The sequence below is a fragment of the Phyllopteryx taeniolatus genome, chromosome 12 (genome assembly GCF_024500385.1).
Source record: "Phyllopteryx taeniolatus isolate TA_2022b chromosome 12, UOR_Ptae_1.2, whole genome shotgun sequence".
NCBI lineage: Eukaryota > Metazoa > Chordata > Actinopteri > Syngnathiformes > Syngnathidae > Phyllopteryx > Phyllopteryx taeniolatus.
In genome coordinates this window covers 7,739,836-7,761,650 of record NC_084513.1, presented here as the reverse complement: position 1 = coordinate 7,761,650, position 21,815 = coordinate 7,739,836, and the positions used below count along the sequence as shown (strand labels likewise).

The 21,815-nt window shown below is 39.8% G+C and overlaps 2 protein-coding genes across 4 annotated transcripts in view; one reads left to right on the top strand and one right to left on the bottom strand.

Moving 5' to 3' along the window:
- The window catches only part of pms1 (PMS1 homolog 1, mismatch repair system component), a 48,897-nt gene extending 35,122 nt beyond the window's left edge, over positions 1-13,775 (bottom strand). For 2 of the 3 annotated variants that reach the window (XM_061791832.1, XM_061791833.1), the window contains exons 1-6: positions 13,382-13,775; positions 11,697-11,879; positions 11,289-11,391; positions 10,776-10,939; positions 5,113-5,229; positions 82-204 (exon numbers count right to left, since the gene is read on the bottom strand). In XM_061791832.1, the coding sequence (XP_061647816.1) occupies positions 82-204; positions 5,113-5,229; positions 10,776-10,939; positions 11,289-11,391; positions 11,697-11,879; positions 13,382-13,513 (822 nt within the window). In that variant the 5' untranslated portion in view covers positions 13,514-13,775. The remainder of the gene's footprint in view (positions 1-81; positions 205-5,112; positions 5,230-10,775; positions 10,940-11,288; positions 11,392-11,696; positions 11,880-13,381) is intronic. The other variant, XM_061791834.1, reaches the window with a different exon arrangement.
- A 318-nt stretch (positions 13,776-14,093) lies between these two features.
- Positions 14,094-21,357, top strand: ormdl1 (ORMDL sphingolipid biosynthesis regulator 1). The gene is made up of 4 exons (XM_061793471.1): positions 14,094-14,214; positions 15,896-16,075; positions 19,700-19,851; positions 19,926-21,357. The coding sequence occupies exons 2-4, from the start codon at positions 15,902-15,904 to the stop codon at positions 20,059-20,061; spliced, it is 462 nt and encodes a 153-aa protein (XP_061649455.1). The 5' UTR covers positions 14,094-14,214; positions 15,896-15,901; the 3' UTR covers positions 20,062-21,357.
- Positions 21,358-21,815: the final 458 nt, after the last annotated feature.

The following is a 21,815-nucleotide window of genomic DNA, read 5'->3' as shown; positions in this document are numbered from 1 at the left end:
CAAAAAAAAAAAAACTATTAAAAGCAAAAATACTTTGAGCATAAAAACATACAGTGGGAAAAGACGGATTCAAAAGCATACCTTAATGATGTCTTTAAGGTGGACGGGCCGATTGTTGACAAATATGAATGTTTTGTCTGGAACAGAAGTACTGGTTGAAGCGGAATCTGCTCCTGGCTTTGGGAAAAACCCCTCTAGAAAAATCTTAGGAAGATGCAAAACATAGAGATGGTATTAACAAGACAAAAAAAACAACAAGGTTGCTACAAAGGACTCAATTTGCTATTATATATATTTTTGAATTTACAACAAATTGGCATCAGAAAAAAACCCTCTAAAAAAAAATCTGTGAAAACACAAAATAAAGATAGCATTACCGATCCAACACAAGTAAAGGTTGATACAAAGGGGTCAATTTTGTAAGGAAAGTTCATTCATGTTAATAATATAAATATTATACCTCCTGTTAAAATCCCTTCTCAGGAAGAGCTATAATGTTACTGGGTCAATTTGTCTGAAATGGAAAAATCCCAGAAAGATTTTGCTTATATCGCTATTATTAACTTAATGCCTGAAATAAAGACTTATCATTGTTGATTTCACGTCAGAATGAAAAACTACACTATATTGCCAGAAGTATTCGCTCACCTGCCTTGACTCACATATGGTTTTAAGTGATTCTAGTGATGGATAATTCTATATCCATATGATTTAATATGATGTTGGTCTACCCTTTGCAGCTATAACAGCTTCAACTCTTGTGTAGAGGCTATCAACAAGTTTTAGGTGTGAGTTCATGGGAATTTTTGCCCATCTTCCAGGAGCATATTTGTGAGGTCACACACTGATGTTGGCCGAGAAGGCACTGTCAAATTTAAATCAACCCAAAGGTGTTCTATCGGGTTGAGGGCAGGTCTCGGTGCAAGCCAGTCAAGTTCATCCATACCAAATTCTCTCATCCATGTCTTTATGGACCTGGCTTTGTGCACTGGTGCACAGACACGTTGGGACAGGAAGGGATAGTCCCAAAACTGTTTGACTGTCCAAAATCTCTTGGTATGCTGAAGCATTAAGAGTTCCTTTCAGTGGACCTCAGGGGCTAATATGTTGGACATTTCCGACTTTGTGGGAACAGTTTTGAAATATCCTCTTCCTGTTCCAACATGACTGTGCATCAGTCCACAAATCAAGGTTCATAAACACATGGATGAGAGAGTTTGATGTGGATGAACTTGACTGGCCTGCACAATCCTGACCTCAACCCTATAGAACACTTTTGGATGAATTAGAGTGCAGAGCCAGGCCTTTTCGTCCAACATCCATCAGTGTGGAACCTCACAAATGTGTTTTTGGAAAAATGGTCATACATTCCCATAAACACAGTCCGAAACCTTGTGAAACACCTTCCCAGAAGAGTCTAAGCTGTCAAAACTGCAGAGGGTGGACCAATGTCATATTAAACCCTATTGATTAAGAATGGGATGTCACTTACATTCATATCTGAGACAAGGCAGGTGAGCGAATACTTTTGACAATATAGTGTACTTTGAACTTTTAAAATACATCACATTTGGCCCAAGACATAAACATTGTCACATTGTACCAAAGAAACAAACAGAGCAGGAGGGTTAACCACAGCAAAGGAAAAAGTTGAAAGTGTTACATTATCAGATGAGATGGCACTGTTGACCAAAACCACTGAACGTTGGTGATAACATCTGAATTAGAAGAGGCAAAATATCGCAGGAGGAAAAAACAGCTTATAGTATTCAGTATAGTATTTCACAACACCACAAATGACAAGCCTCCTGACAATAAATGAACACGTCTCGCAAAAACACAGTCAATAAAAACGCAACAGGGATTTTTGCTAGAAAACCTTTTAGATTGTCGAGAAAACGTACACACTGATAGACGCCGGACAATCTTGCCTGCAGCTGTTCTCGAGCTAAAATTGACGACTGGACGTAAAACCGAACAATCCTACTAAAAAATCCATTATGGAAGTAAGCTTGTAAGACATTACGAGCGCTATTAATGTTGTATCGATTCCAGGTGGTGAAGAACCATACTTTTTTGCACCCCTCCACATGGCTTCAGGCTCATTATATGCAATGTTCGCTAAAAAACGTCAATAAACGAACTGCCGTTTCATTTCAGGGCACATGTGTTTCTCCCCATTTCTGCTCATTAGGGTCACTTTATGGGAGCACAAATGGCGACTCCTTGCCCTCGAAGGGCTGAAAGTATAAGTAATCACACCAAAAAACGGGTGTCACGTTTTGTTCCAATTCTTCCCTGAACAAGGCACTGGTGAAAGTGTCAACCTGGCTTCCCTTGATCTTGAGCTTTGGTCTGGGGGACAAATGGGAGAAAAAGCTCTATCGTTGTTGCTACAGGGAGTCGGACTTGTAGGAAAAGATGAAAGGTCGCTCTCGTAACTGGGTGCAGAGGCAAATCAACAACACCCAAGAGAGAAAAATGAGAGAAACAAGATGAAAAGGTGCTGCTCTATATCTGCCAAAGCAGATTAGTTCTGAGATACCAAGCCACATGGCACCGACTGTGACCGAGCAAAAAATTACTGCTCAAACACTACTTCAATTACGCTCAGCACAACAAAGCTTAGCTAACAGAAAGAAAAATCACTCACTCTTCATCAGGAAAGAACTGGAAGGAAGAGAGGAAGGGAAAGGTTGGCCAGCGACCAACTGACCACATTTGCTGGCTTGAGACCAGCTCTTCTTGGCTATTAGCTCATAGTCAAGTATAATGTGGATTCTATTAAAAGGAAACATTCAGCCATCCATTTTCTATAGCGCTTGGCCTCATTAGAGTTGCGGGTAACTGGAGTCTATCCAAGCTGACTTTGGGCAAGAGCTGATTTTGGGTACACAGTAGACTGCTCGCCAGCCAATCCCAGGGCACAAATGCACAAACAACCGCTCACACTCACATTCACACCTATGGTGTCACATTCACAACATTTGTAATTTAAGTGTGTTCAATTAACCAAACAGGTATGTTTTTCACAGCTTTCGTTACCACGACGACTAGGGCTGGAGATAGGGTGTTCCGACCATGCAAGCAGCTAACTTTTTGTCAAACAGAGACTGAAGAGAAAAGCCATTCTCCATGACGACCGTAAAAGCATGGATTCTATTTTGGCTCCTGGAGGCAGCACTTCATCACCAAGCTACCAAATTGCACTTTGTCAATTAGCGTAGGATCCGCGTATGTGACGTATCCAGTGGACGCAGCGCCAAACACAACTTACTGACAACAAATATATATTTATATATTGCTTTTTTAATTGTGGCTCAGTAGAATTATTACAAAAAAATTAAAAAAAAGGAACAAGAATGAAACTGGCTTGGACAAAAATAACCAATTTTTTCCTCTGAACCAATTTTGTTTTTGAGGCAATCAATGCAATTCATCGACTTCTGTCGCAGAAAAACTTATTTACACCGGTCAAGTACATGTTGATGTACAAATTTAGGATTAAAATTAAATTTGCCTCATTTCTTTGCTTTTTTGTTCTGGCCTCCAACTTGAGCCAGGCCCACCTCCACCTGCACCTGATGCCTGCTTCAAGCTGTGCCATGTGAATATCCTTCTCTTTAAGCACTCTCATTCTGGAAAATAATTGACTAAAATCACTGTCTGTTTCACTTGTGTGTGTGTGTGTGTGTGTGTGTGTATGCACAGTAAAAACTACAACAAAACATTTGCAATTTACTGCACTGTGTTTTTAGCTGTTTTGAGTCTTTGTCCTGTTGGAGGAACCATGACCTGCGACTGAGACCAAGCTTTCTGACACCAGACCGCACATTCATTCCAGAAGACCTTGAAAGTCTTTAGATTTAATTGTATCCTGCACAGATTCGAAACACCCTGTGCCGGAGGTGTCAAAGCAGCGCCAGCCACAAAACCAACCCTCCTCCAAGCTTCACAGTCGGTTCAGTGTTCTTTGTGTGCTTCACTTTAGGGTCTGTAAACACAAAATGCTCCAGATTTGTCCCATCCATCCGAAGGACATTCACCCACAATTTGGCAAATTCCATTCTCATCAGGTTCAAGTTATTTCAGTGACCATTGTTGACCAATGCTGTGCGATATATCGTGAAGCTCGATTCGATCTGTATTTTATTAGTGCTCGATATATAAAGTTCATCAATAGTATTTTTTCTAGACTTCTAGCTAATCCGCGAGACTCCCGCGGGAGGTCTTGTCAAGCAGAAACAACATAGTGGAGAATACGCTGGCGACTAGCGAGTCAGATATAGTACCAAGAAATGGCACATAATGTCTACTATTTGGAGACAACCGTAGTCTGCAAAACGTGTGCGAAAGATGTTGCGACAAAGACAAACAACACTACATATCCCTGCAAAATCACCTTAAGATACAGCACAAGGCCAGCTACAGAGTGTGATGCATGTATGATCCCCCCAACCCCTGCTATAAAACGTTGATTCGTTTCCTTACCCACCGATGAGGCACAAGGTTAGTGTTTGTTATACTGTGAGACAACGTTTATGTGAACTTTGGCCCAATTCATTGTGAAGTAAAGTTGCTACGGTGAAGTTTCAGCTCAATGTTAAGCTTTTTTTTCTGTCATCGGCTCGTACGTTGATTTGAAGACTAAAATAAACGCTAAAAACCATCAGTGCAAAAGTGCTACGAACCGTTTACCTAGTTAGCTGTCTCAATGTTGGCATAGACGTATTTTATTGTTTCAATCACCCAATTGACTGAGAGTTGACTTCACTGAAGCTCCGCGCAGTGTAGGCTGAAGCGTCAGACGCTACAAATCGTGAAAGCCTCCTTTGCACAATATAATCTTATTCCAAGTGTTGCACTGAGGCGACTGGTCATTAATTTCAATAAGTTAAGACACACTATTGTTCGCCGCCGTTGGGCACAACCATGTCTCCATGCGCGTTCTTCTTCGTTGGTTTTCACCACTTCTTCTTCGGGATCAGCGGACTAGGCATCGAAACCCTACGCCCAACACTAATTTAGTCTAGGTATGCATCAGTTACAAGGTGTCATTTTGGAGACTTAATAGCCTTAATGAACAGTACAATTTCACAGTTAGGCACAAACCTCGGCTTGCTCTTGGCGATGGTGACATGGGAGTAGGTTGGCAACTACACTGGACCCCAACGTAGCAAGGAGGGCGCTCCTGTGGTCGGCTGCCTTGGCCTTCTGCCAGACAACCACCTGGAACAATGCGACACCCACGCAACATACACACTTAATCTCCATGTTAATGTCGAGACAGTAACCCAACCACAATTCTGCCAAAATATCTGCGGCAAACTCTTGTAATAATAATTATAAAACTCAACCAGCTACAACTTTCATGTTATGTGGTGTATCAAATTATAATATATGTTTTTCGGTGTGAGGCAAAGTGCAATCAATATTTACAAAGAAAATGAATTCCATTTCCTTACACTTTTGGATGATTGAGCATGACCAGGGTCAAAGTGGCACAGAAGACCTTTTTTTTTTTCTTCTTCACAATTTAACAATATAAACTGGTAAATTGGACCCAAAACGTAAACTTTCCAGGCCAAATAGACCCCCTTGTGACAACCTTTATTTGTTTGTGTTGCATTGGTATTATTAACACAGTTTCATTTTCTGACACTTTAGGAAGTTTAATCATGCCCCTAACATTATTGCTGCTCCTGAGAATTAATGTAATACGAGAATTAATTGTTAAAAAAATTTCTGCCCATCTTTTATCCATTGTGTGTCACTATCAGAAACTCAAAAATATTTAAAACATGTATGATAAAAAGAAGGCACGGTGGACGACTGGTTAGAGCGTCAGCCTCACAGTTCTGAGGACCCGGGTTAAATCCCCGGCCCCGCCTGTGTGGAGTTTGCATGTTCTCCCCGTGCCTGCGTGGGTTTTCTCCGGGCACTCCGGTTTCCTCCCACATCCCAAAAACATGCATGAATTGGAGACTCTAAATTGCCCATAGGCATGACTGTGAGTGCGAATGGTTGTTTGTTTGTATGTGCCCTGCGATTGGCTGGCAACCAGTTCAGGGTGTACCCCGCCTCCTGCCCGATGACAGCTGGGATAGGCTCCAGCACGCCCGCGACCCTAGTGAGGAGAAGCGGCTCAGAAAATGGATGGATGGATGGATAATAAAAAGAAGAAAAGGCCAGCTGGAGATTTTGTTCATATTAACACCGGTCAATTTGATCCAACCCGCAACCTTTACTCGTTCGTCTAGGGTTGTTAATAGTAATACTGTACTTTCATTTTCTGATACGTTTGGATAAATAAACATGCCCTGGGTCAAACTGACCCAGTAACAATATTGCTGTTCCTAAGAAACGAAAGTAGCAGGAGAGTTAGCTTAAAAAAAAATTACATTTCCATTTTGTGAAGTGCACCAGTGCCTCCTGAAGCAAAGGAACACCACAACAAGATGCTGCCACCCCCGTATTTCAAAGTTGGAATAGTGTTCTCAGGGTGCAAGCTTCCCTCTTTTTCCTCCAAATGTAACAATGCTAAATGTTTTTAAATTTTTGTTTCATCAGACCGCAGGACATGTCACCAAAAATTTGGGTATTTGCCCCTGTCTCCTTCTTGAGAGGTATGATGGCTGGACATTCCCATGGTGTTTATACTTGTCTTTACACCCAATGATGAACCTAACTTGTGCAAGTTCACAATTCTCTTCTTGATATCTTGACTGATTTCTTCTGACTTTTCAATAAGAAGTCAGTGGGTTTCAGGTGTGCCTAGGTCAAATACTACATCTACAGGAGTGTCTTTAATTAACTGAAACATTGTCAATAATAATAATAATAATCAGAAGCTTCCAAAGAAATGACATCATCATCTGGATTTTCACAAATGATTTAAAGGCATTCAAATCTTACTGTATGTACACTTCTGACTGGATAAAGTAGTGAAAAATTGCCTTAAAAAAATCATTCTCTCATTCTAGCATTTAGCAAATAAAAACAATTTTGGTAATCCTAGAAAAGGAAAAGTTTAGTCTTATTTCATGTCAGACAGAAAAAAAGTGTGTGTCTTTCTATACAGGGTGTCATGGCTCCTGAGAGGTGAGTCTCCCTTTTTGTTACAGCCTTTGAGCAGAGGTCATAATAAATGTATGGAAACATCTGGGTTCAATTGCATGATAAAAAGAAGAAAGAAAAAGGCCAGTAGAAGATTTTATTTTGCATTTTTAAATTGTTAACACGGGTCAATTTGACCCGCAACGCAAACTTTCAGAGCAAAATCAACCTCTTCATAGCAACTTTTAGTCCATGTTGGACTGGTAATATTATTTGTAAGGTTTTTTAAAACTTTCCCCAGGTCAAATTATTGCTGTTATGGAGAAATGAATTTAACATGATTATCACACACATTTCCAGCTAAATAACTATAAAACAAAAAGTTTAAAACAATACCTCTGCCATGTACCTAAAGATGCTTACATTTGCGATTTAGCATTTGGCAAAGGAAATAAGCACAAATTAGCCAAAGGTAATAACCACAAGTTTACAACCCAAGCCCAAAATTAACACTACAACTTAATAAAAAGAAAATTAAGCACTGGCTCATCGACATAAAACATACGAAACAAATGAAATATTTTTTTAAATCACTATTAGTTATAGTTCTTTCCAAAGTCATGTGCTCCATGATAGGCATGCATCAGCTATTTGACATACAGTTAGCACATGGAAACGGATCACTCCTGTAAACAGCTCGTAAAGAAGCTGTGAAACACGACACACGGGCCCGAATAGCAGTGCTCGTTGTAAAGGATAGGGGCAAGCGAGAGCTGAATGTACGAAATGGGGGCATTACTCATCGTTAACAACCTTGAAACTGATTTCTAGGAACGTCTTATACAGTAGTGTTGTGCCCTCTCACTGACCCGCATAGCCTACATACACACACACGCACACTTTCTGTGGCCTGAAACAGAAACTGCAGCTGAGTTCAGCAACTTACTCAAGCATCATAATCAGCTAAATCCGAGTTCACAGTCAGTCATATTTGTGTTTGGAGCACCTGACAGCTGTGATTAGCGGCGGTGAGAAAGGGTACAAGAGATGGAAATGTCAAGTTGCTCAATACTTGTACGGCTGGTTGAGCTAATCTTATATAAAGACTTGAGATGGTCTGAAATTATTGTTGTTTTTTTGTTTTAAATGGTGCCAGCAAAAAGTAACACTAGTGTCATGCAAATTAACATATGCTGAAAAAGAAGCTAAAGACAGTTGATTTAACACTTTTTGAATTTTATGGCTGCAACGCATTCCAAAAAAGGTGGGACAGGTGGCAAAAAAGACTGAGAAAGTTGAGGAATGCTCATCAAACACCTGTTTGGAACATCTGACAGGTGAACAGGCTAATTGGTAACAGGTGGGTGCCATGATTGTGTATAAAAGGAGCTTCCCTGAATTGCTCAGTCATTCACAAGCAAAGATGGGGCGAGGTTCACCTCTTTGCGAACAAGTGTGTGAGAAAATAGTCGAACAGTTTAAGGACAATGTTCCTCAACGTTCAATTGCAAGGAATTCAGGAATTTAATCATCACCGGTCCATAATATCATCAAAAGGTTCAGAGAATCAGGAGAAATCACTGCATGTAAGCAGCAAGGCCGAAAATCAGCATTGAATGCCCGTGACCGTCGATCCCTCAGGCGGCACTGCATCAAAAACCGACATCAATGTGTAAAGGATATCACCACATGGGCTCAGGAACACTTCAGAAAACCAATGTCAGTAAATACAGTTCGGCGCTTCATCCGTAAGTGCAACTTGAAACTCTGCTATGCAAAGCAAAAAGCATTTATCAACAACACCCAGAAACGCTACCAGCTTCTCTGGGCCTGAACTCTTCTAAGATGGACTGATGCAAAGTGGAAAAGTGTTCCGTGGTCTGACGAGTCAACATTTCAAATTGTTTTTGGAAATTGTGGACGTCGTGTCTTCCGGGCCAAAGAGGAAAAGAACCATCCGGACTGTTATGCACGCAAAGTTCAAAAGCCAGCATCTGTGATGGTATGGGGTTGTGTTAGTGCCAATGGCATGGGTAACTTACACATCTGTGAAGGCACCATTAATGCTGAAAGGTACATACAGGTTTTGGAGAAACATATGCTGCCATCCAAGCAATGTCTTTTTCATGGATGCCCCTGCTTATTTCAGCAAGACAATGCCAAACCACATTCTGCACATGTTACAACAGTGTGGCTTCGTAGTAACAGTGTGGGTATTAGACTGGCCTGTCTGCAGTCCAGACCTGTCTCCCATTGAAAATGTGTGGTGAAGTGTAAAATACGACAACGGAGACCCCGGACTGTTGAACAGCTGAAGCTGTACATCAAGCAAGAATGAGAAATAATTCCACCTTCAAAGCTTCAACAATTAGTGCCCTCAGTTCCCAAACGTTTATTGAAAGTTGTTAAAAGAAAAGGTGAGGTAAAAGAGTGGTAAACATGACCCTGTCCCAGCTTTTTTGGAACGTGTTGCAGCCGTAAAATTCTAAGTTAATAATTATTTGCTAAAAACAATCCAGTTTATCAGTTTGAACATTAAATATCTTGTCTTTGTAGCGTATTCAATTAAATATAGGTTGAACATGATTTGCAAATCATTGTATTCTGTTTTTATTTATGTTTAACACAACATCCCAACTTCATTGGAATTGGGGTTGTAGTAGTAGTAACAGTAATAGTTGTAGTAGTAGTAATTAAATTCCAATGGTTGAGGCCATTATAAATGACTAATCTAGTTCCTTACATTTCTTGGGAGAGGTTAGACAGTAAAAATCACAATATATACAGTAGACATCCCATTTTTACATTGGTTTCTCAGGAAGAGCAATAACATTATCAGGTCAATATGACCCTGGGGCATGTTTGATTATCCAAAAGTGTCAGAAAAGGGGGAAGAAGAAAAAATCCTAGTTAATATTGCTTAGATTTTATGATTAATTTGACTTGCAAATATTTGACATGAACCACTTACATTTTATATGTTGATGTTACACTTCACAACATAATTCATAGCGAGAAACAACATTAAAATCTTTACAACGGGTCAATTTGTCCTGCACCATAAGGGGAGGTTTAAAGCTTCCAAAATGAATTATTTAGTTTTTTCCTGTTTTATACACATTTATTAAATCTGATTGCTCAATAATATGAGGGTATTAAAGAAATCCAGCGTCAAGAGACGTTTTCTCTTATATTGGTCAAGAATATGGAAAAAACTAACTATCGTGCAATATTTGGCTACATGCTATAACCTGCTAATATTCAGACTCTCAGTGTATACAATCAAAACCCTACCGTGTGTCAAACCTGAAGGCGACTGGTGACACCTTGTGGCTGTACTCAGTTGCAACACGTGTCACTGGTGTTTCGCATGCCCTCGCTCTGTTCTTTGTTACACCTACAATGTCCATTGTTGTTGGGTTTTTTTCATTTGAATATTGTAAAATCTTATTGCTAGACTTTTAAACTTCAGAACAGCAGGGTTAACCTAAATATTGACTCCAGATGTGGTCAGCTAACTCCAACGTATTTATGTTTTTTCTATAAGCCAATAGAGTTCTCTGTATATTCTGGGAATGCCCATTATTGTGCACTGTCCTATCAGAACAAAGCAATAAATTAAAAAAAATTAATGAAATACCGTAAATAAAGAAAAAGACATACAGCTTTACAGGGTTGCGCTTCAACTGCTTTAAAAGGTATAAAGGAGGATAACTTACCTTATTATGAGTCAGTGTGAGTCTCAAATCGGGTTTTATGATGGCGTAGGCCACCAGCAGGTCCTGGATTTTCTTCATCTCGTCCTTGCACCTCTTAGCCGATGAGTAATATTGTCGCCTCACGGGAAGATTCTTGAAAAGTTTCAGTACACTAACTGTTGTACCTGCAAGACAAGACAACTGTTATTTTTTTCCATTACATAGTGTACAAAATTGACTATTAAATGGCTTTCATACAAATAGTTGAATCTCTAATTTAGTTATTCGTCTTGGGAACTGTTTTAAATTGTGAGAAAAATGCATAATACTGTAGGCCTCCTTTATAGTTTAGCTGGTTTAGGTGTTGCCTCAGATAAAGCTGTTGGTGGACGTAAATATGCATTATTGTGCTAAAGAAAGTAGCTATGAGAGGTGTTACCCATTAACAATTCACTTTTAAAAAAATTTGGTTGTGGTGATAAAAATCCAGTTCTTTCATTTTGCTGCTTATGACAAAAGTTAATGAGGCCTTGCCTTGGCCAAGGTGAGTTGGCTTCTGAGATACGATGCGCCCTTGGGGGTTAAGCGTGTACTGGGTGCTGATGTCTTCATCCTCCGTCTTGGTGGTGATGGAAACCTGGAGAGGAACAGTAAAAATGAGACTGGTTGCCAGCCTAATGCCAGGAGTCATATAAGTAAACAACCATTCACACTCATATTCACACCTATGAGCAATTTTGGGTCTTCAATAAACCTAACATGCATGTTTTGGGAATGTGAGTGGAAGTCGATGTACCTTGAGAAACCCCATGCAAACACAGAGGGAACCTCAGAACCGTGAGGCAGACATGCTAACTACATCATCACATTGGTGCCTTAACACAGTCAACAATGTCTAAATTAGAACGCCGTGACTTGCTGATGACTGAGAGTTGCCCTGACCTCCGCCACTCCGCAAATGGAGCCGAGCGCCTCTCCCCTGAAGCCGTACGTCTGGAGGCGCTCCAGGTCCTCGTGGCTGTGGATCTTGGAGGTGAAATGGCGCACGGCCATCACGGGAGCGTCCACAGCTTTGATTCCACGGCCGTTGTCACGTACCTCTATCCGATCCAGGCCGTGGTTCTCCTGCAGTGGCAAATCAAGGGAAGAGTTTGCATATGAATACGGACATCAAAAAAAAATTATTTACATAGTTTTTTTTGTTTTTAGTTTTAGATTATTGCATTTTCACTGTACTGTACTTTAGCCACTCCATTGTAAGACGGCGGCAACGAACTTCACAAAATCCGGCCACCAGCAGTTCATGTGGTTACCTCGCAACTAAAGTAAAGGTATCTATTGTATTTTGTGTTTGCATTTTCCATTTTCGTGCAAAAAGACTTTTGGCCAAAGCAAAATGTCTTTTTTTCTTACCATGGGTTCTTGAAAGTAAGTGCTAGAAGAAGCTGATAATTACTATAGAATTCTAGCATGAATCCATACATGAATTTTAGAAAATGTAATTAAAAAAAGGCAACAAAAACAACTACAGTAGATTAAGAGCAACAAAAGTGAAGAATGTTTGATCATTTACATTATTTTGAATTAAAGTGCAAAACAATGTTGCAAAAACTGTTTCATTCTTTATATTCCACTTTATTACATAGAGTGCTACATTCTTATTTAAAAAAAAATAAATTCATATGCTTTTTGGAGGGCTGGAACAGATTAATGGCATTTCCATTCATTTCAATTTCTTGCTGAAATTAGGTGGCGGCACGGTGGACGACTGGTTAGAGCGTCAGCCTCACAGTTCTGAGGAGCGGGGTTCAATCCCCGGTCCCGCCTGTGTGGAGTTTGCATGTTCGGCCCGTGCCTCTGTGGGTTTTCTCCGGGCACTCTGGTTTCCTCCAACATCCCAAAAACATGCATTAATTGGAGACTCTAAATTGCCCATAGGTGTGACTGTGAGTGCGAATGGTTGTTTGTTTGTATGTGCCCTGCGATTGGGTGGCAACCAGTTCTGGGTGTACCCCGCCTCCTGCCTGATGATAGCTGGGATAGGCTCCAGCACGCCCGCGACCCTAGTGAGGCGGAAGCGTCTGAGAAAATGGATGGATGGATGCTGAAATTAGCCCGTGAACAAATATAGTGCAGCTCAGCCTCCGGCTGATGGGCATCCTGGCTAGCAATATGCTTTTGGCTGTAGGTCAAACTCAATTGAAATGGCTATTTTTGAAAAACAAAAAATAAAAACAACAACAACAAACACTTAATTGTTCTTAGGTTCTAACTTTGCAACAAGGAGAGAATGCAGGTCCCAGGGTGACAACAGTTGAGAATCACTGCTCTAACCCAATGCCCTACCCTACGATGAAAAGTGCCGTCCGGCCGTGGCTTGAAAGTGGCAGCTCTTCACGCAGCCTAGCTGTCAAGTCATGGGCAGAGAAACTTGGAGAGAAGGGCGGTTATTACGCCAATTGGACAAATTATGACATCACAATTTGACAGGCTCTCGCTCACAAACACATTTTGGGGAAACAGGCAGCTTACTAAAGATTTACTTGTTTTTGTAATTTCACACTTGAATGGAGGTCCAATCGACCCTAAGGTTGTTAGGAGCGAAAACGAAGTCAACTGAACTGTACCAGTTTGACGTCAATGGTTGAAGCCCCAGCATCCAGTGAGTTCTCAAGCAGTTCTTTAACTACATTCGTCACCGAAGTGATGACCTGTGAGCTGGACAACAGCCGCACAGTGTCTGCGGGCAGCTGCTTCATGGAGAACCTAAAAAAAAAATTAAAAAAAAAGAGACTAAGAAAATGCTATTTGTGACTGGGTTACGGTCGCTAAAAGATGGCGTCAGTAGCGAGTCTGTTTGAAACCGATTAACGAATACTTAACACGGAGATTTACACGTTCATGGCAAAGCTGAATGTTGTAGATTAGCTCAAATGCATTTATTTATTTATAATGGTACTGCGTGCAAATTGCTGTCTCGTCTGCGACTGTTCCATAAACAAATACGGAAACAGTCCTATCCTATTCCCGCCCGGTTTTACTAAACGCTGATTGGTTGCCAGTGAAAAGTAGGTGTGGTATATGTAGCCTCATTTGCCCAGATTTTAAACTGCCAGGCACGTCGTCGTTATAAATTGATACTGTCTCGGCCTAAATACTGAATACAACTCAGAATACAAGTGCCATTTTTCATTTTTTGGTGGGGGAGGTTTAAAAACACTGTAGTGTAATTATAAATCCAATGAAAAAATACACCATTGATCTAACCTTGTAACCTTGCAAAAAAACTGAGTTAAGTTTACAAAAAGGGTTTACTTTATTACGTCAGGTACTCTGAATTTATCTACTTCCGCTTTGTGTGTCTACCTTAAGTGAAGCGCATCAACAACAAGGTTGTTTTCTATTTCTCTTCGTTGTAGATCGTTTCTCCAGGCACCTTCACTGTTCGCTGCTATAACCTGTAAGTCTCCGGGCCCTTTATGTCTCTAATTTTCATCTAATCGAATCAAAAATAGATCATTTTCACCCATATTTTGTGCCATCTGCTACATGACTACAACAGAATTGTGCATTGCTAGAAGTGAAACAGACTTACGTTTCCAAAATCTGTAACAATATAATAATAATAAATATAATAATATAATGAAGCTATGTTTCAGTTGTTTTTCCAGTTGTGTAAGTTATAAGTGACTTGGTGCACGCACAATCAGACGCACTGATCTTATCTAACATCTGTTGCCCCGAGGACTTGTCTGTGGCTAAGAATGTGTGTTTTCGTGCATAAATTGTTTTTACGCCTTCATTTTTATGAAAAAAGACAATGAATTTTATAAAACAATACTCAACATGTTGTTCAAGTTGTTAGCAGTCTGCCTCACAGTCGAGAGGTCCTGGGTTCGAATCTGGAGTTGATTAGGTTAATCAAACCATATGTGTGAATGTAAGTTTCCCTTTGAATGGCAGGGTTTTAAAAAATTGAATATAAATAAATTCAGGATTTTTTTTTCTTGCAGGTCAATTTGATCCTCACTTCATCAGGAGGGTTAATGCATTTAAAAAAGTGTTATGGATTACTTGATTCATTTCCTTTAACCCACCTGTTATGTGTTGTTTTTGTGGTACATATATGTTTGTGGGTCAGTGTGACCCACCACAAACTTGTAAAATAAAAAATAAATAAAATGTGGATTTAAAAAGTGTATATATACTTAAAAGAGTAAAGTAACAAAAAATAAAGCCAACAAAAGTTTTATCTGTTTTTAAATATATTTTTTAACTTTAAATTGGGTTTATTCGACCCACAATGGAACAGTAGGGTCAACCCCCGATGTAACCCTTTTGTTACATTGTGGGTCAAATTGAAGCTTGAAATCTAGAAAATGTACTGCAAAACATATTATGCCAGCCTTATTTTTTTATTTTCTTCTTTTAATTATTTATGTAGTTTTTATTATTGTATTTATTTTTATTACTAAACATGTGGCCCGTCACATGGACCATTAACATTTTTGGTGTGAAAAATCAAATCAAATAAATAAACAATGGTTCACATTATCAACGTACAAGGAGAAGCTCACTCTTCTACTTTGCAGTGTTGTAAACAGTGCAAGCATTCATCCAGGCTGGAAGCTGAAAGCGGGCCAGGGAACAAAGTTCAACAAGATTGGCTGATGTATTTTCTTGTATCTAAAACGCATACGTTGGAATCCTTGTTTTTTTTTATGGCAGTTGAATTTCCTTTTGGGGGGCGGGGGGTCTCTACATGCCAGAAAACTCACCTATTTTTGCAAGTGTGTTGATCTTCTATCTAAATTTATGTATTTAGGGATTCTGAACGTGACTTCCCTAAAACTCACTCAGTATCACTTATTGGAAAAAAAATAATAAAAAATCAGTCTCAGTTACACTGATCCACATAAAATTGAGTGGGCACATCTAACAGAACAGGATGCACGAAGAAGTCTCAAGACCGAGGAACGAGCTAAAATTGCCAAGCTTTATATCCTGACCCATCTAATGTGGACAAAGCGAGGCGTCAAAGTTTGATCATTTTTGGGATTTGCTATGAAAAAAAAAAGGGTGCAAGGGCCTCTTCATCCCCGCTTGTCATGTCATGATTTTTTTTTCTTTTTATCTGCCAGACCAGCATGAATGTGGGTGTGGCACACAGTGAGGTGAACCCAAACACCCGAGTCATGAACAGTCGAGGCATCTGGCTGACCTACGCACTTGGTGTGGGAATCCTTCACATTGTGCTCCTGAGCATACCGTTCTTCAGCGTGCCAGTGGTGTGGACGCTCACCAACGTCATACACAATTTGGTAAGTAGAACGTTTTTTTTTTGTTTAGGGGTCTAAATATGGAAGTTCAAGATATTCGGAAAGTCACTGTGCACTTATATTCCAGGAGGTATATAATATATTCTACATTGAAGAATACAGTATCTATTAATAAAAATATGAGTACCCAGTCACTTTTCGAATACAGTGAAACCTCGATTTAACGGACTAATGGGGGAGCGGTCATCCGTTAAATCAGATTGTCTGTTAAATTGAAGCACTTTTTTTTTGTGGCCTAAAAACACCAGTACAGTACAAAATTATTGTTTTGTACTTTTTTCGTGGGCAAAAACCACCCATTACAGTACAAAATCATTGTAAATAAATATTTAAAAATCTTTAAAGGTCAGAGGACAAAGATGTCAAAAAATTTCTTGAAAAAAACCACATCTTCCATTTCGAAGTGATTATATAGCAGATGTACAGCAGTTAAATCAATAAATATGATTCCGAATGCGCCTTCTGCTTTTTGCCTTCCAGTCTTCGGCTCTATCCGGCGCTGTGATGTCACACTAGCCAAACAGCCTGTTCATGCAGTGTTGTGTGCTATTGTTCCATGCTGTTGTTCCCATCCTCATATATTTGTTGTCGTATGGTTTAGCGATTTCATGATGGTTGATTGTGTGGCATTTGGTTGTATAAATCGTTCAAGTAGTGGCAAGAGTTTCTTTGGCCTTCCAAGTGAAAAAGCAATACGTGACCATTGGATAGGGAAAGTCAATCGACGGGAAGATATGTGGTCAGCAACGGGTGCCTAGCAAGCATTCCAAACTCTGTGCTGATCACTTCGAACCGACGTGTTTTGAGAAAGACTTAGCAGAAAGCATTGGATACAGAGGTGTAGTTAGGTAGAGGCGGAAACCAGCTGCGGTGCCAACTATTTTTCTTACGGCCATCGGGACCTCAACCACCAGCAAGAGAACCAAATCTTGCAGCTGCCACGGTGCAGCGGCGAATCGACGCAGACAAGAAGTGAGGATTTCCTTGTATATACCGATGACTCTTACGGTTATTATGCACTGGGCAGTAGGAAAAAAAAGACTCACGCAGTACTTTTCAGTACTGTCGTCTGTACTTTTGCCTATATGACAAGCCAACAGACACGGCAAAGACTTTCTGTGCGGCGTGTTATAAAGCTACTCGAGCAAGGGACACACAATATATAGGAATACTGCATACTATGTAAAAGCTTGTGCCATGTCACTGAAATAATATATATAGTCGTGCTAAAAAATATTTGCACCTCTGGGGTGCCAATATTTCTAGCCATGACTGTATAAAAACACATGCTTTTGACATACCGTCACATCGACCCAGTGGCCACTTCTGTTGTACAGCTGCTACTTGGCTGCACGTCGTCGTCATCACTGTCAGGTTCCGACCTCCTGATCGGCTCAAACATGTACGGTTTGACTATGCAAAGTTCAGTTAGGTGCTTCTGTACGTCGAAATCCTCCGTCTCCTCATATTTCAACACGTTGCTCGCCATTGTGTATAGAGTGTAGCGCGCTGTGTTTTGTCAATTGTGACGTCACTACCGGTAGCCCTTGCGGTGGTTAGAGTAACCACACCCCGGTGTCTAGAGCTTTGAGTATGTTTGGGGAGTGCTCAATACATGTAACAAAAACCTAATTGTTAGCTAAACTATAGTTGACAACTTGCTGGAAGTGACGTGCATGTATTACATAACATATAAACAATGCAAATATGAATTTTAACTGACCCCATAACTTCTTTGTCCTCTGACCTTTAAAATCTTTGAAAATTTTAGAGATTATCCAAATTTACCTCACTGGTGCATGAAAGGGGTGATTTTGAGCTCCAAGTGGACACTATTTTCTGTCTTACATCCGAAATCCGTTAAATCGAGGTTCCACTGTACCTGCTATATCTGTGCCATCTGAGTTTGAATTTGGATTTGTAAGCAAATTTGTTTAGCATCAAAATCGAAACTTTATTTTCTATAAATTATCAAAATAATCATTTTTTTACTTTAGGCGGCACGGTGGAAAACTGGCGAGCACATCTGGCTCACAGTTCTGAGGACCGGGGTTAAAATCCCGGCCTTGCCTGTGTGCAATTTGCATGTTCTCCCCGTGCCTGCGTGGGTTTTCTCCAGGTACTCGGGTTTCCTCCCACATCTCAAAAACATGCGTGGTAGGTGATTGAAGACTCTAAATTGCCCGCAGGTGTAATAACTTTATTGGCGGTCAGGTATGTACAGTACTACGTCAAAAGACATGCCACAAGGCTAAAAATAAACTAGCTTTTGGATTCAAATATACTGTACACTATGGCAACGCGGAGTAAATGTCTTATTTAAATGGGGAAAATGTATTTGATATACAAGTAAATTGAGTTATGAGCTTGCCCACGGAACAAATTAAACCCAACTCGATGTCCCACTGTATAAGCAATTGAGCCATTTTGATTCGTCTATCGGTGTAACAAAGTGAGACCATGCAAGCTTCAATGCTGCACGCACGAACGATGTGCAGGTATTCTGCTGTCGTCAGTAGTCTGACATTGCTTTGTTTAAGATATTTGCTCTATTCTAGGAAGCCTGTCCTTGATAGTGATAAGATCCTGTAGACTAAACAGGCTCCACAGACATCCACCCATCTGTTTTCTGTAGCGCTTTGAGCTCTAGCAGTAGCATTTGAGCTCGGGGCCTATCCTAGCTGACTTTGGGCAAGAGAAGTGGTGTACACCCTGGACTGGTCCCCAGGCAATCACAAGGCACATATCGACAAACTATACAACCATTCACACTGATGGACAATTTATAGTCATAAGATGAGTTTTGGCGAGAGAAGCGGTGTGTATACTAGTGACTTGAGACACAAGTGACCCGACTTGCAGGTTTTCGAGATACGAGCTGCCATTCGGCCAGTTCTTTTTATTTGACTTACGAGCACAAATGTGAGGTAGGAGCACTGTATGGTGGCAGGGAACTCAACTCAATTCACTTCACAACAAGCAGCAGTTCAGCAGATGGTTAAGAATTCTTCAAAAAAGAGCCTTTAAGCTGTTTCAAGTGATGTTTGATACCACTTTTTTCAGACTGATTCTTGTAGGATTATTTGGATAAACTATATTTTTGCTTGGTTTAAGATCAATTTTGAATACAAAAGATAAAATAAAACCTTTCACTTAATAATGTACGACTAATTGGTTTTAATATATTCAACAGTTTTTTTATTTCTTAAATTCACATTGTGAATAAAAGATAAGCCATTTTTTGTTTTATGCATTAACAGCCTTTGTGCATCTTCACTTAAGCAGCTAGCATTGACATATCATTACATTAGGTTCATGGCTGTGCATTTATGAGCTTAGACCAGCTGACTAGGAATAAGACAAATATTCTTTGTTATAATAAAATAATAACAAGAAAAAATAAGCACCTTTCATCTGAATTATGAAAAAAAAAATAATAATAATCTAGATTTTCAATTTGACCCACAACATTAGTCCATTTTGACAGTACTGTGTTGAAGAATACAGATGGTAGAACTACATTTTGTCATAATCATAACGCGAATGGTTCCCCAAAAGTGATGTGGTCTTGTTGTTCCTACCCAGAGTGGCTTTTTATCTTGACAGGGAATGTATGTGTTTATGCATGCGGTGAAAGGGACGCCTTTTGAGACCCCCGATCAAGGAAAGGCCAGACTTCTCACACATTGGGAGCAGCTTGATTATGGCGTTCAGTTCACGTCTTCCAGAAAGTTCTTTACCATTTCCCCCATCATCTTGTAAGTCACAGGAATCCTTTTTCCTTTTCGTACATACATATACAAATAATTCCGTATCCTTTTTTTTGTTTCAGGTATTTCTTGGCGAGTTTCTACACTAAATATGACGCGACGCACTTCATCATAAACACTGCCTCACTTCTAAGTGTGCTCATCCCCAAACTCCCGCAACTGCATGGTGTTAGAATCTTTGGGATTAACAAGTACTAAATACTTCTCTACACTACCTCTGTCCAGTTCTAGTGTATTTTGTAATGTGAAATACAGTACACGGTTCAATTAGTGTCATTGAGATCAGTGAGATAAAATTTTTAAATGATGCAACCTTTTTAAGACTGGATGCCATGTGCATTTCTAGCATGTGTGAATGTTGAACTGTCCTGTCAAATTGAACCGTTTTGAAGTTTAAAAAAAAAAAAAATCCACATTGGAAAAAAAACAAATTATTTTCACTGAAGAAGATAAAGAATATTTATTGGGATTAGGGAGAGGGCGGGTTGTTCATAAAGTTTTCTGCATAATTAAACATGCACTTGTTAAAATTGACCCAGTAATCAACATCGAGAAAAAACGTATTATTTCACATCACTGTGAGTTGAGTGAATAATGAAATATTAAAAAAAAAAAGTTTGCATTTCAGAAACTTTTCAGATGAAACATTCCCCAGGTCAAATTGACTCGGGAACATTATTGCTGTTCTAGAGAAACAAACCTATGAAGAGGCAGTAATGTTGTGGGCCAAATTGAACCAAACACACACATTTTCTGGATAATTAAACATGCCGTGGGTCAGCATGACCCACCAATATCATTGCTGTTCATGCAAAATGATGTCACGTTTTAAAGTTTCACAAAATCAAAAAGGTTAATACACTTAATCAACATACACATTTCTGGATAACGAAAAATTCCCCGAGTCAAATTGACCCAGGAGCACTATTGCTGTATGTAACAGGAGGTTGAGTGATGCGTTTTCAGTCTGGTCTGACCCGGGCTGGCCCAGGTATCAGTGAGGCTTTTGGTTGTTTTTGTTCTTTATTATCTGACTTGAATTCACACAGTGACACTAATGGCTATGATGTTTGTTTGTTTTTTAGCCACAGCAATGCCCCAAATGTGTTTTTTTCAACAAACGTTTACTTCCTTAGAAGCCTAAAGGATTTCCTAAAGGCTGTCAGTGTATTCCCCCTGGAGTAATTGAATGGAATCCTCCCTTATTTACAATATGTGTGTGTTTGTGTGTGTGTGTATATATATTCTATGAATACCTTTAAGTCAATCACAGGGTAGGTGTTTTGACCATTTCTTTTGTGAATGTTAAGTCTTTTAGTGGTGTAAAAATTTTCTTGGAGAAGTGAGAGACATTTCTGTTATTGATTGAGAAAAGTCGAACTTATTACAGGTTTTGCCCTTCCATGGGATACAACTGTCATCATTGTTTCATGAGTGGCTCATTTTTTATTTATTTTTATCCAGGTGAATTAATTAAAAGTATACAGTACATTATTTTGCTTGTTTGATGTCATTGTCCAGGCGGAGGACCTATTTTACCCTACACCGAGCAGCACATTTTCACTCAGGACTGCCTTATCTAGTCTTGAGATTTTGTTGTACTTTGCACATGTTCAAAAGTGTCACTTGTAGTATAGCAGCCCTAGAACATAACCAAGCCTCCATGACCCAGGCAACATTTTTTTGTACAGGGTGTCTCGAATCTGTGCAAGGTGCAACGAAATCCTGAGATCTGTCAAGGCATTCTGGAGTAAATATGCTGCCTGGTGTCAAAAAGCCTAATCTCTGTCAGGTTATGGGGTTGCTTTGCTACATTAGTGTTTCACATTGAACAGAGCACTGTACCTACTGTCACACATGGACCAGATAGTTAGCCTACATTCTGGGTCTGCTTTCCTGAAGCTGAGAAACACATCTGTCTGCTTTGGTGGATCCGGAGCATCTTGAATCTG

Coding starts and splice junctions, on each gene's coding strand:
- ormdl1 (XM_061793471.1), top strand. CDS start 15,902: ATGAATGTGGGTGTGGCACACAGTGAGGTGAACCCAAACACCCGAGTC. Junction 16,076..19,699: donor CCAACGTCATACACAATTTG/GTAAGTAGAACG, acceptor TTATCTTGACAG/GGAATGTATGTGTTTATGCA. Junction 19,852..19,925: donor ACCATTTCCCCCATCATCTT/GTAAGTCACAGG, acceptor TTTTTGTTTCAG/GTATTTCTTGGCGAGTTTCT.